The following is a 15,335-nucleotide window of genomic DNA, read 5'->3' as shown; positions in this document are numbered from 1 at the left end:
TTTCAAGCAATTGTCAAGATTTTTTTAAAATGGTATTTTTCCTTCTTTTCACTTCCTGGAGAGATTATTTAATTTAATTTAATTTAAACGTGAAATAAACTATATAAAAATCGTATATAGTTACAGACAGTTTCAACACCATCCTTTATTAAACATTCTGCATAACCACCAAGATCAGGCGGAAGCCAGAAGAAAGAAGAAGAAAAAATAGAGAACTTTGAAATACTGTTTTGCTTTGAATCACTGAAATTCTTTGGGATAAAATTATCTCCCAGGGGGTATGAGAGGGCAGTGGAGGGAGTAATGCATATATATTTGCACTTCACGGAACAGTTGCAGACAAATGTTGTAAAATGCTGTGCCATAGGATTGCATTAACTTGTGGGTCATTGAAGAAACTTAGGCATCTAAGGTTTTAGTGGTTGTTGAATGCATGTTCATTTATATTTGTGTGAAGAATATGTTTCAGAAAATAGGTCCAACAATTACTTTAATTGATAACATAATTAATTCAACCTTTATTTTCCAGTTGGTGTATCTAATTAAGATAGATTTTTGTTACCCCCCAAATTCCTGATCTTTGATACCCTTTTAAAATATTGGACCCTAAACTGCAGCTGTTACTGGACAAATGTATACCTAAGAGTATAATTTATGCTTCAAATGAATCTCTACAGGGTTGTCAATTCTTCTTCTGGGATATTAAAAAATGTAATATAAATCTAAACCATAAATAATTACATCAGATTGTGTGTGTGCAGAGGGCAAAACTCGGAGAGAAAAGAGCACCATAGTACTATAATTTGCTTTTATATACAAAGCACATAGTTTCCAAAGGTTTCTCATTTAATTCTAATAAAAAAGGAAATGTCCCTAAGTAATTCATCTTCATCCTCTAGGTACATGAATGACATTTTGTTCTGATGTGATTATAAGACACAAAATCCCTCAGTGATGAGGTCTTAAAATATTTCTTTTTATGATGTTCCGAGCTCAACAAACCTTGGTAGAAAATAGAATACTCTTTAATTATGAATAAATTAACTAAATTAGTAACATGAGATGGATATGCAATTAAAGGACTGTTAATTGAAACTGGAAACACAGCTGTATACAGCTTAAAGATGAGTCACACCAGTAATGACGCAGATGTTTATAGAATGTGATTATGTGTAGCAAGCACACACTATTGCAGCTCCCCAGCCCATTCTCATATTGTGTCATTGAAATGGTTTTTAAACCTATGAACACCAGGAATCAAGATCTCAGGGACAGCAAATTAGGCTCCATGGATATGTGAATTAGTGTTGTCTGAATGTCAGCAATTTAATTCTCCAGCTTTCAAAGAATGTAGACATGGAGCCAACAACAAACATCTGTTAGTTGTATGATTGTCAAAAAAAAAAAAAAAAAAAAAAATCTCTGGCAAGCCAGCCCTTGCCTGAATCTGAGAGACTGTATAGCATCTGTAAACAGTAACATTACTGTATGAATGTATGAAACATGTAAATAACGCAACCAAGGGGCAGCATGCAGTCAGCTTTGTGTACTTATGCAAATACACCCTCTGCTGGCTTGTTCTTAAAAAAAAAAAAACTTATTTTACTGAGAGTGAAACAAAGAGAATTCCTGAATTAAAGTTTTTTTAAACGTTTTATTTTTTTAGTGACTCTTGTGTTCCTACATTTTTTACCTCCTTCCCAGCACACAAGTTAGACCCCATAAAGTATGTTTCTTGGAGAAAGAGAAAGCACAAACAAGGAAGCCAACAAAAGACAGAACTATGTAGCACTTTAAAGACTAACAAGATGGTTTATTAGGTGATGAGCTTTCGTGGGCCAGACCCACTTCCTCAGATCAATATGTGGAAGAAAATTGGCACAACCATATGTACCAAAGTGATACAATAAACAAAAAAAATGAATACATGAGAAATTGACAAATCAAATTTTAGAACAGAGTGGGGGTAAGGAGGAAAGGTTAGTTTCTGTGAGGTAATGACATTAGAGGTGATAATTGGGGAAGCTATCTTTGTAATGGGTGAGATAATTAGTCTTTGTTTAGACCCATACATAAAATGTCAAATTGAAGCATGAATGACAATTCAGAAGCTTCTCCTTGAAGTCTGAACTTAAAGTACCTTTGAAGCAATATGCATGTTTTAAGGTCATTGAGAGAATGGTCAGTCTGGCTGGAATGGCAAGCAACAGCTTTCTCTCTGTGAGAGAGTCTTATGTCTGTTTCGTGTGCATTGATTCTTTGGAAAATCTGGGCTATGTCTACACTGGCGCGATCTTGCACCAGAGCTATGCAAATGAGGCTAAGTGTGGAATGTTGCTGAGCCTCATTTGCATGTATAATGAGCCGCCATTTTTTCGAAGAGGTTCTTGCGCAAGAAGGAGCTGTCTACACTGCCCCTTCTTGCGCAAGAAAAACCTTGCGCAATGCCGTTATTCCTGAAAATAATCAGCATAACAGCATTGCGCAAGAGGGTTTTTCTTGCGCAAGAAGAGGCCGTGTAGACAGCTCCTTCTTGTGCAAGAACCTCTTCGCAAAAATGGCAGCTCATTAGATATGCAAATGAGGATCGGCGATATTCTATGCTTAGCCTCATTTGCATAGCTCTGGCGCAAGACCACACCAGTGTAGACATAGACATAATGTTTCATAGCTGTCTAAGACTATGTAACAGACTTTTGCTCTCCCTAGTACTGTCTGTTTTCCCCCTTTGAAAAGAAAAGATGTCCTGGAAGAAGCCTGCAGAAGCTCAATATAGGAAGCAAAAAAACTCAATTGCAATCTCATTTGCAGTAAGGTGCAAATTTGATGGGAAAATATCTGAAACAGAACAACATAGACCTGGCTTTAGGAAGTAGTGCTTGTCCCAGTGCAGAAGAAATTGAGGAATGATGGAAGTCCTATTATCAAGGAATTAGAAAATTTACCAGAAGATAAGGAATGGAAATGTGAGGAAAGTGATGGAGTATGGTCCAGTTTTTCTGAAGGTGTAAAGGAGAGTGATGAAAAAGAAGAATGTGGATCACTTGAAACTGAGAAAAATGACAAAAACCATCTGGTTTACACGAGAAAGAGAGAAATGATAAAGAAGAATCATCCTTTTATAATGACAGTGAGAAACAGCAGTGAGAAAAACTGCACACCACAAATCGATACATCAGATCCTGCTTTATGTCCAGCGATCCTAAACCTTGTTGATATTGATTGTACAATTTTGAATGGACTGGGCAAAATCGAGGATGTGACATTTCGAGTAAATAAGCAGAAGCAATACTTTTCAAAGTCACACTAAGAGAGAGGGCTCGAGAATAGGGAAAAATTAAATCAGCACTGGCTATTTTACCTGAAATCAATAGGCAAAGTGTTCTGGTTTTGTTGCAAAATATTTGGAAAGAATGAAAAATTATTGCTTGCACTTTCTGGGTACAGTTACTGGCACAACTTAGCTAAGTGCTGAAGCAACTTAAAGAGTCACCTGGTCATTTTACAGCCTACCCCAAATGGATGGAGGTAGAAACCAGGCTCAACCTGAATAAATGCACAGATGCAGAAAACCAACACATTATTAATGTCAATACCCGGCAATGAAGGAATGTGCTCAAGTGTCTGATCACAATTACCTCCTTCCTTGCAAAGAATAATTTGGCTTTCTGCGGCTCATTGGGTAAGTTGTTAACTGAACATACTGGTGATTTCCCTGGTTTGGTAGAGGTCCTTAGGAAATACGATAATGTCATGTAGAAGCACATACATCAAGTAATTTGTAAACAAACAATGGACCGTTATTGCAGCAAAACAATTTAAAACAAATTGACTGACCTTATGGCAATGAATGTGCATGATAGCATATTGATGCCGCTCAGCAAAGCAAAGCATTACACAATAATAGTGCACTCCCAACATTAGACACAATGAAAAGATATTATTTACAGTAAGATTTGTTGATAACGAGGATGGCTATGTCCAAGCAAAGGAAAACTTTATCTGTTTTCATTCTGTGGATGACTCTACTGGAAAAAGTCCAAAAGAATAGAATTAAATAAAACTTCAGGACTGCAGACATGCAGGGAAGAAGCAATGGCATCCAGGCAAAGATCCTTATGCTGAATCCAGGAGCTTTCTTTGTGCCTTGTGGCTGCTCTTCCCTCAACCTGGGTGTGTCGGATGCAGCATTATCTTATTTAGATTCATTATCTCTCTTTGGAATACTGCAAAGGATAGATATCCTGTTTTCAGTAGGCAGACAGGAAGACACTTTTAAACAATTGTATGGATATTCACTGGATACCGACACTTGGGGAATATTTGGACATCACAATGAAGACTTCTATATAGAGCTGGACAACATCCGTCACATTCTGAAACACATGAAGCACTCTCCACTGCAAGTTCTCCAATTCATTCATGAAGCAGAGCAGAAGGACACTTTCCCCAATGTGTGGCTAGCGTTGAGGATTCTGCTCATACTGCCAGTCACAGTTGCGAGTGGTAATCCCAGGTTTTCAAAGAGCAGGCTCATTAAAACATAACTTTGATCGACCATATCCAACAAGAGATTGACATCACTTGCTGTTTTTTCACTTGAAAATGACAATGGACAATCTTTGGACCTCTCTGATGTTGTGCTTCAGTATGTAAGGGTAAAGAAAAGCAGCCTTTTGAATTTAAGGACTAGGGTTAATAGTGTAAGGCTATTACCTTCTATAATATTATGTAATACTGGTCCATCCAGTGCAGGTGCACAGTTCAATTTTTTGATGTTAGTATATTTCAGTTACTCTTAAAATGAAAAAGTTTCTACACACTTAGAAGAAACATTTTTTTAAAATGTGCTTATACTGAATCCTAGCATGCAAAATTATCATTTTATATGGCAGGGAAAACTCATGCATGCAGATCTTGTATCAAAATCATGAAATGAGCTACAAATGCAATAGAAGTAAGGTATTTAAAAATTGAACAAATGGAGGTGGGGGCACTATTTGTTCTAGGGCCAGTCCTGCCTAGGGATTAGAAAAAAAAATGTTTCTTAATCCCAAATCAGATAGTCTTTGACTTAAAATACCTGTACTGACATAATATAAAATGCCTTCAGAAAGTCACAAAGTTATCCATACCCCAAAAAATACTAGCCAATTTTAAGCTTTTGGCCTGAAATTTTGCATGAGAATTAATTAATTAAATAAAACCAAATAAATAAATAAATACATAAATAAATACATAAATAAATAAAATCAAACCTCTGAAAGATTCAGGTTAGCTGACCTAAGTCCCGGTGTAAATAATAGAATCACAGAACACTAGAACAGGAAGGGACCTGAGAGGTCATCGAGTCCAGTCTCCTCTCCTCATGGTAAGGGCCAACCACCATTTAGAGCATCCCTGTTAGATATTTATGCAGCCTGTCTTAGGTTGATGGAAGAGCTGATATTGTTAGGCTGATGAAATAATTCTTCTGTCAACCACTTCTCAAAGGGCTGGATTTACTACAGGGATGGAAACACCCTTTCTGTCACTGTATCAAGTGACTTCATGCCAGCATTGCAGTGGCATGGCTGATGTGCTGCAGCTGTGCTGCTGTAATATTTCTAGAGTAGGCATGTTCTGAGGCACACTGGGATAGTGAAAAAACAATGTGTTCACCCTGTAATAAGATGTTGCAGATTCTCCCAGCAGGCCACTTAAACTCTTACCGTAATTTTCCATTCTCCCACTGAGGGAGTCTAACATTGCTGTTGGAACAAGAGTACTTTGTGTCCTTGCACACTGGGTGCACAAGAGGGGAAAACAAGTGTGGAAATTAGGCATAATGAAGCCTTCACTCACTTTCTCTTTTGCACATACTGTATATGCAGAATGAGGCACAGATTAGCTCTAATTTATCTGCTCTTCACTCAGTCTTAGTTTTAGAGGTTGGCACTAAAATGGCATAGTACTATTTTACAGAATATATAAATGTTTTTCTTTCAATTAACCCCCCCCCCCCCGCTCAAAATATTACAATTAATTTTGTAAACCTAAACTTTGGGCTGAAACAGCCTGACAATATCCTTCTGAAGTTACTTTTTATGTTTGCATCACAATTTCCAGTAAGTTGATGTATAATTGGGCATATCAGAATTACTTCATTATGAGCTTCACACTGACAAAAAGGAATGGGGAAACAATTTTGATGTAAATCAAGACTATTAAAGATCCTTGTAGTCTAGGTAGCGGTTTGCTCCATGTTTCCCAGGTGATAGTCTCAAATCTCCTTTTTTAAAACAAACAAACAAACAAACTCAAAGGACTCCCATTCTATCCTGCAGCAGACCAACTATCTTTCCAAATCAATGAAGGCTGGCTACAGCTCCCTCCAGATCTCATCAGCCCCATTCCTAAACTGTCAACTGGAAGACAGACAACGTGCAAGGTATTTCCTCCCTCATGGTTCTGAGCATGCTGCACATTCTACAATTGCCATGTCTGTTGAACATACACAGAATCTAAATTCTAGAGCTGATTGAAGAATTAACAACAAATAGTTTATTTAAAGAATTTAGCCTCTTTTTCTGCTCAAAGAATGTCTGCAAGCAAATTGCATTTTTTTCACAAATTTGCTTATTATTCAAACATGTGAAACTACTTATTTTCACATTGTTTTAACATCATGGACTGATGACGAACTGTACTCTGTAAGTATTAAATATTTGAACAATGTTAGTTAGCTCTGATTGATTAAATAACATAGTATAATACTGCAGTGTCAGGATTGGTTGAGCGTGTAAACACTTCCAGTGCAAATAGCTGTACATGTACACTTGAAATTTAGTTTACCAGAAGAGTAATCAGGCAAGTGCATTTGAAGCCTACTTTCTGCAAACATTTTTGCCAGTTGTACTCCGCTGCACAAATGTTGGCAGAAAGCAACAGAGCTACAAAATTACAGAAGTGAATTAATGAAATAATTAGTTAAAATTTCTAGCATTCTGCCACACCAGCATCAACTCCCTGGACACCATAATTAGTTTCAACATTGGAACCCTACAGACAGCCGTATAAAAGAAACTCATGGATCACACTTACCTTCACAGATATAGAGATCCACCCTAGAAATTTGTTATCTGCAGGTTGACACTCAGATACGACAGAATACGCTCCAAGTACAGAGTTCAGGATATTCATCATAACACACCTAAAACTGCATTAATCAAACAAGCACATTCCACCAGAGAAGCGGATTGCCTCAAGAGAATCTGCTTCAATACAGGGAAAAAGCCCCATTGACCTCATATTCCTGGTTGTCACCTACCATAACTCATAATTATAACCTATACTTAATGGGGGCCAGATCCTGAGAGAAATCTTTCCTGAGCCTCCTCTTTTGGCCTTCAAACAATCCCATTCACCAGCTCATCATCAGAAGTCCTCCACAGACCAGAACTCATTAATTCAAAGCAGCACCAGCATCTTCCATATCAGAAAAACCTGCAGACATATCTCCACTGCTACGATAGTCAATAACCTGCTACAATACACCTTTCAAGATAGATGGTCCTACACACAGTCTTATAGCACATGGTGAACTTCATCCAATGCCTCAAACATCCAAAACCAACTATGCTCTTGAATGAACTCAGAAAAATGATAAAAGCCAAACATACCCTATCACCTGTGGGTGACAATTCTTCACAAAAGATCACCTTAAAATGAAATTTGCAGAACACTTTCAAAAGACAAGCCTGTGAGCATAAATTCATAACTCTGCTAGAAACCAAAAATCATGGACCCACTGGATATATGGGTTTTGTGTCCCATTATAACAATCTGCAATCTATTAACTCTCCTTTGACCTATGACTGCAGAGTGGTTAATTGTTCACTTCATTTTGAATAGTTTCTTTCAACATGTGTTAACTTCTTACAATTTGAAATCAATTCCATTTTGTATTTAGCTATAATGCTCTGAATACCTTTCCCAGATCTGAAGAAGAGCTCTGCATAGCTCAAAAGCTTCTCTCTTCACCAATAGAAGTTGTCCCAATAAAAGATATTAATAACATCACTCCCCATGTGTGTGTCTGTTAAAAAAGCTAATCACATATTCACAGAAAATATTTCCCTTCATTCCACGTGTTTTCAGCACTATTTGTTGGTATTCTGAACGTACTGAGTCTGATTCTCCATTGCTCTGTTCCTGGTATAGTGACTTATACCAGGGCAAATAGAGTATTAAAATTCTGCTTGGAAAACATTTTTCTCCTATTGTGTTATTAGTTTGTGCTGATATATATGACTACATGAGAAGCAGGACAAGGTTTTGCATGCATGCCAATAAAATGTACAATATAGACAACATAAAATTTTAAATTAAATGGGTACTGGACTGTTTGAGATTTTTTTCTCTGATCTTATAAAAGACCCTGTGTTAACAAAGCAGAAAAGTATCATTTCTACACTCAGTTTATTAAAAAATTTCTAGAAATAGATGTTCCCAGCTCTTCCCATAAGACTAGTACTCATCATTTTTGATTAGGTAAACTTTATGTACTTCATTTGTACATCTTAACGAAGGAATATTCACCTGGTGGGGATACCAGGAAAGAAACCATTCATATAGTTTTATGTGATATATTGAGGGAGATAGGAACAGGTGTTTCATCAATATTTCATCTGATGGAAAGACAGTGAGAAGAAACAGGGTAATATCAAAATGTGGAGGAAAAAAAGGAAGAGAAAAAGAAGCGGATTGTGTCCACAAAAATTCATGATACCATCTACATTTTTGTTTGTCTCTAAGCTTCTGCAAAACAATTAATTTTTAAGGGTTTTTTTTGTTATCTCAAGTATTTTTCTCCAGTCCCAAGACTGCTCAGTTGGCACCCTAACCTCCTGCTCCACTTTTCCCTCGAAAAACCAGTCTCATCTCTTTATATCTAGACAGATCAATAAACCAGCTGTTTCAGAGATTCAGTAGAACTAACAATTTTTTTTCCAGCAAGACAGCCACTTTCTGAATATGGTGGGATTTTCAGGCAAAACATTGCTAGCCTGATGTTTTATTAGTAACAAGAGTTTTCTTTAGTGACCTTTTCTAAAGATAAGAAAACTTTAAAAACAACAAATAGTCTAGTAACACCTTAAAGACTAAATAGTTACAAGAGGCTGATAAGAACCTTAGTTTGCACTTGGATAGGAAGATGACCAACACCAGATTCTACACAGACATCAAGAACCATAAGCACCTTCATTGTTTGTTTGGTTGGTTAAGTCATTAAGATGTGGAAGACAGTGTGGGAGCCATGTGATAGCCCTGTTCACACCATTTGCATAAGAATGGTGCAAGTTACAAGTTTATCTGTTACAAGTTTAATTCTTATGCAAATAGTATGAACTGGGATATCTAATGGCTTACACAATATCTTCCTGAGCTATTACTTGGTTTTACACATGCATTTTTTTGGAAACAAACTAAACTGTAAGATCCTGCCAACAGGTGACTTAGAGATTGAGGAAAACCTCCTGCTGACTGCATTGCTGGGTGGGGAGAGTGAGGGGAATTGTCTTTTAAGTCACTTCATTACTGTTGATTTGTAAATGATTCTCTGAAGCTTTGTAACTCCATTGCCTTGTTAAACCTTGCAACTCATTATAATCTTTGTTAAACCCTGCAACTCGTAATCTTTGTTAAACCTTGCAACTTTGTAACTCTCAGCATCTTTGCTTTATAAGTTCAGAAACTTACTGCAAGTTGCAACTTTGTAACCTTTGTAACTCTCAGCCACTTTGCTTGTAACTTGCTCTAAACTGCATTCTCCCCTGAGTGACTGAAGAGAGGCGTGTGTGTGTGTGTGTGTGTGTGTGTGTGTGTGTGTGTGTGTGTGTGTGTGTGTGAATTGAAGTTGCAAGGCTGGGCACATGGTGATAAGTCATCAGACAGCTTATCTGCTGGACCAAGGAAAGTCTGAGCATGCTCTCTGGTGACAAAGGTGGATGAGTCACAGGAGCTATACAGAGACAATAAAAGGAGAAGCGACGAGGAGTCCTGTGGCACCTTATAGACTAACTGAAGTGTAGGAGCATAAGCTTTCATGGGCAAACACCCACTTCGTCAGATGCATGCAGATGACATGCATCTGACGAAGTGGGTCTTTGCCCACGAAAGCTTATGCTCCTACACTTCAGTTAGTCTATAAGGTGCCACAGGACTCCTCGTCGCTTTTGCAGATTCAGACTAACACGGCTACCCCTCTGATAATAAAAGAAGAGAGCATGTGGCAAAAGCTCTTCCCGAGAAGCTCCTTTTTCTATAGCCAGTTTCTTTCGTGACCAGCTCCCCAGCCATGATCAGCAGACAGACCCTCCAGAACCAGCATGCCTTGGCTCCTTCTCCAACCCATATACATGTCTTTCTAAGTGTGTGAGTGCCTGAGGGCAGGAATGAGTGTGTGTGAATGAGCAAATGAATGAAGGTGTGTGTGAGAGAGATAGCTGGTTCCCTCTTTAGCTTAAAACTTTGGTGGCAGCTCTATCTTCTTTAGTTTATCAATAAACCCATTCTAGTGTAACCCTGGGTGGTCTCCAGTGGGAATTTTTTTGAATAACAGTTGGGTTTGGTTTAAATTTCAATACTATTAATATTTTATCTGAAATAGCTTGTTCATTGCTGCTCTTGAGACAAGTTTTTTTCACATAAGATGCATCAAATGTAGCTTTTTAGATACACTGAAGTTTTCCAAATGAACTATTTTTTGCCTATACACCTGCACTACATGGAGTTTATTAAGGAAATGGTTCAGATTCCCCCTAACCTATTCAATAAGGCATGTATGTGAGAGGTTTGACTAAACAAGGCATCTCCTGAGCTGGACTGGAAACTATGTCTGGCTAGCAGGTATACCAAGCATTTACTGCTCTGTGATGGAAGGAAATTTGCATGCCAGTTGAGGAAGGAGATTGGCTATCGGAAGGGCTCATAGGATCAATAGGAATGGAGCCTGCTGCTGCTAAGCATGAGCCAGCAAGATACACATATAAGAAGATGCAAGGCTTTCAGGGGCAGCTAGCAAAGATGCAAGGGAAGAATTCCAGGAGAAAGAAAAGTTGCTTTCAGAGAAGATGCCTCAGACTGAAGAGGAGACCTGAATCTGGGATCTCTTGTGGGGACCAAAGCAGCAATCAAATAGTCTGTCAGGCATCCTGGTTGAAAGGTGTGATGAATCAAAAGCACGGCTTACATGCTGGCTGGAGGAAATGCCAGTGCTGGTAAGAACAGCACAGGGGACATCCTGAGGGCATACAGGGTCACATTTCCCCATACCTGATTTGCTGCTTGCCTTGTAGAGAGCATGCTCAGTAATACTGCTGAAAATGACTGCCCTCCTTCAGACCCCTCCACCTCTCCATCAGCAGGCATGGGTCATCTCTGATCATGTGTATGAATAGAGCAAAGGGGGTTATTCTTGTCCACTGAAGATTGGATTCTTATGATAAGCAATAGCACTTTGCTTTATTAAATCCAATTCAAAGCTTTTCCTGCATTTCCTTCTTACATATATTTAAGATGTCCATGTTAAGTCAATACACTGTTTCTAACCGATTTTGGAATTCAGTACATCAGTGAATGCACACATACAGGTTTCCTATTAATCCAAATTAGGCTCACTTGCAAAAAGTAAAAGAAATTCTGTAATATATGCAAATTAGGTTTGCACTGCTGGCAGATAATAGAGAATAACTAAACTTAAGTTGATGCATATCTCTGTAAAAAATGCTCTATAACTTTTCAATTTTGTTTTCATTTAAATTTGATATTCGTTCTGATGTGATAAAATATTCTAATACTACTTCAGGTTTAAAAACAAACTCATATCCACTTTTTGATTACTTTAATAGCAGAACTGAATTCTACCAATGACTAATAAATATAGTGCGTTGTAATTTTATATTTGATTCCACAGGTGTGATTTTAATGGATGTAGTGCACAGGATCACTAAGCTGCTTGTACATGAAAGTATTTAAAATTAATGTCCTTGGAAGTAATTTAAATAGAAAAGAGAAAGGGCTGGAGCTGTTAATCTATTAAGTCAATCTTCCATATGCAGTACAAAAGATCTATAAAGACTGAATATGCCAAACCCATAATGAATTGTTATGGGATATACGTGATAGTGAAAATTGCAGTAAATGTGCATCTTTTGGTATTTTAAATTGTTTTAAGGTGATGAATTATATTAAGCAATTTCCTATTCCTGAAGAGAGAATTTTAAGCAACCAGCTAGAAGCATAGTTTTAATTATGCATGGGCTATGTGCTGATTACTTGCAATTAACAGGGCTAGCATAGCTCATATTCTAGAGAAAATGTTATTTCAATGGTCAGAAACACGTGAAGAAAGCCATATGAACACTGTAATTTGCATAGCAACAATTTTCTCTATTACTCAACATTTTCATCACTCTTCCACTGGGAAAAAAAATGAAACACAAGAAAAAACGTGTTCACCTAAATGCAGTGCTTCAAAAATAATTAAGACAATTTTACCTGTAGAAGCTTCCACCTGGTGTTCAGGTCTTCCAGGAAGTTGAGATTATATGGAGAAAGCGGTATATCCGAAGAGGTGAACTGGTGAGCAAGGTCATTGACATGATTCACATTTTCTTTAATGGGTTCAATTTCTGCTTGGTAAACCTGTGTGAATGAATCATAAACAGTATATATATATAAGCAATAATTTCCAAAGTTCGGGTGTCTACTACTTGATAAATTGACCATGGTGGAGGTTATAACAATTTTTTAACTAAAAAATGAAGATTCAAGTAAAGAGAAAATATTCTGAAACTTCATGTTGAATTCCACTTCATGTTGAATTCTCAACCTAATGTTTTGTTTTGATATTTTTGTAATGAAACATGTTGATTTTTTTTAAATTACCTTAATTGTATTTTTAAAAGGTGAAAAACCCTTAAAAATGAAACTGTTTCAATCAGATCCAAACTACTATTACCCTTTACATATTTTGGTTTTCGGAGAACTGAAAAATCAGTTATTAGCACAGCTCTAGTGCTAATTCAATAACAATTTGAGGAAGTTCCAACACTGCATTTCAGTAAATTCTTGAAGTGCTGTCACACTGACCTGAGATATAAAACACTATAACAGCTCAAAGATCTGCAGAGAAACAGATTGTCATGAAATTCTGTATCTCTATTTACTAAGGAGACATTTATGATCTTCAACATGATGTCAAAATGTACCAATAAGCTATTTCTAATGGACAAATTTATCATTTTCAGGAGCACTTTGGACTACGAGATGTATGTGCATAATGGCAGGATAATTTACTTAGAATATTAGGATTTGCTTTCTGTCTCAGAGTAGAATTTCTTTCTATGTGTATTTTGCTATATAAACCATACAGTAGAATCTTGAACACCTAATATCTTAAGAGTTATGAACACTCCAGGAATGGAGATAACTCAGAGATGTTGATCAAAACATTATGGTGGTCCACAATTTGCAACTGAATATTGACTTCTTTTAATAAGGCTTCTTTTAGACATTCTAGTTTAAATGAAACAAGCACAGAAACAATTTTCTTACAATGTCAAATCTTTTTTTTTTGTTTAACTTTCCCATTTTTTAATAGTTTACCTTTATTACAGTACTGTTTTTGCTTCTGGCCCAGTCTCTGCTGCTGCCTGATTGTGTGCTTCCTGTTCCAAATGAGATGTGTAGTTGACCATACAGTTCATACCTCAGCGATTCTACTGTATATGGCCTATTTTGGATTACTAAAATATTGAAACGACCTCCTAGAAATTTCTTTACCGGTATTAGCTGTGAATATTAGTCCATGAATATCCAATATCTGACTGAAACTTGAGAGTGCTTGTAGCTTATCATTATCAGGCCGGTCCTTAGGCATACGCAGAGTACGCAGCTGCATAGGGCACCAGAATTTCTGGGGCACCGCTCTGCCGGCCGGATGGGAAGCAGGGAGCAGGCAACAGCAAGGTCCTAGAGAGAGCCCAATGCGCTGCCTGCAGGCTGCAGCACAGTCTGAGGGAGGGGATTGGCTGCTGGGGTCTGTTGGAAGGGGAGGTGGGGGAAAGAACTCACATGTGTGGCACTCTCTTAAGGTGAGGCAGGCTGGCTGGACGGCTCTGTGGCAGTATCCTTACCTTACTTCTCCCCTCCCCCCATGGAGCATGCCCCTTCCCCTGCAGATCACCGCTCTCTCTCCCCTCCCCTCCAGCAGGGCTGGGTTGGGTTGGGTGAGGTGCTGGAGGGGAGTTGGGGGGTGAGCTAGCAGTGTGCCAGGCGGGAGCTGAGCTGCGCACGTGGAGGCTGCGCCAGTAGGATTATCAGATAAAGCAACCCCCCCCCAAAAAATGGACACACTTGATGGAGTGACGGGAAGCAGAGTGGGGGGCTGTGGGGCTGGCCTGGCCTGATGGAAGGGGGATGGGAAGCAGAGCTGTGGGGGATAGGGAGTGATTAGAAAGAGGAACGGGCCAGCGGGAAGCAGAGCTGGGGTAGGGTCCGTGGGGGGAGAGGGGTGTCGTGGGACTGACCAGATGGAAAGGGGAGCAGGAAGCAGAGCTGCGGGGCGACGCAGTGTGCAATGGGGCTGGCTGGAGGGGGACTGACCCGGGCACTTGCAGATACCGGGGCACTGCCTGTCCCGCTCCGGCTCCCAGCAACGCATGAGCGAGGAGAAGGCTTTCCCTCCTCCTCCCTCTCTTTAGGTGGAGATATTATTATGCAGGTTGTGATTACATATATATGTCCCTATGAGCATATCTGGATCTTTAAGTGTTAATTTCGGGGGGTGGGGAGAGGAGAGTGGATAGTGGGAGAGGTTACAAAATAAAAGAAAAATGTACATGTTTTATTTATATGATAGAATTTTTCAAAAATGAAGGGGAAAAGCCTAAAAGGAAGTTTGTATTAATATCAGAAGGAAAGCGATTATAACATCTGTGGCGTAATGGGGGGGCTGTCTGCTCTGTGACCTGGGGTCCCCCTGTGCTGTAATGGGAGACTCTCACTGACTCTCCCAAATGTGTATTAACCCAGACACTCAGGCTCAGCCTCCCAGGGAGGGAGAAAAAGGAAGACTAGGAGTTTGAGTTTCTATTTGGAATCATGGAGGAGGCAGCCTAAGCAAAGGTGGGCTGGGATTTAAGGGCCCAATCTCCCCAATCTCAAGGGGGGCTGAGTCATCCTAGGCCTGGCCCTGTAACCGGATTACATCTACGCTGTGCTGTATCCTGGAAAAATCAAAAAACTCCCTCTATTCTAGTGGCTGGTGGAGTCTGTACATGCCACTATGG

The 15,335-nt window shown here is 38.8% G+C and overlaps 1 protein-coding gene across 13 annotated transcripts in view; it reads right to left on the bottom strand.

The window, feature by feature from the left end:
* Positions 1–15,335, bottom strand: part of DMD (dystrophin) — a 2,108,520-nt gene that overhangs the window by 264,016 nt on the left and 1,829,169 nt on the right. For all 13 annotated transcript variants that reach the window (XM_075916549.1, XM_075916586.1, XM_075916651.1 and 10 more), the window contains one exon: positions 12,541–12,687. In XM_075916549.1, coding sequence (XP_075772664.1) covers positions 12,541–12,687 — 147 coding nt within the window. The remainder of the gene's footprint in view (positions 1–12,540; positions 12,688–15,335) is intronic.

The sequence above is a fragment of the Pelodiscus sinensis genome, chromosome 1 (assembly GCF_049634645.1).
Source record: "Pelodiscus sinensis isolate JC-2024 chromosome 1, ASM4963464v1, whole genome shotgun sequence".
Lineage (NCBI taxonomy): Eukaryota > Metazoa > Chordata > Testudines > Trionychidae > Pelodiscus > Pelodiscus sinensis.
The sequence above is the reverse complement of the archived record's forward strand: the minus strand, read 5'-3'. Positions and strand labels throughout refer to the sequence as shown.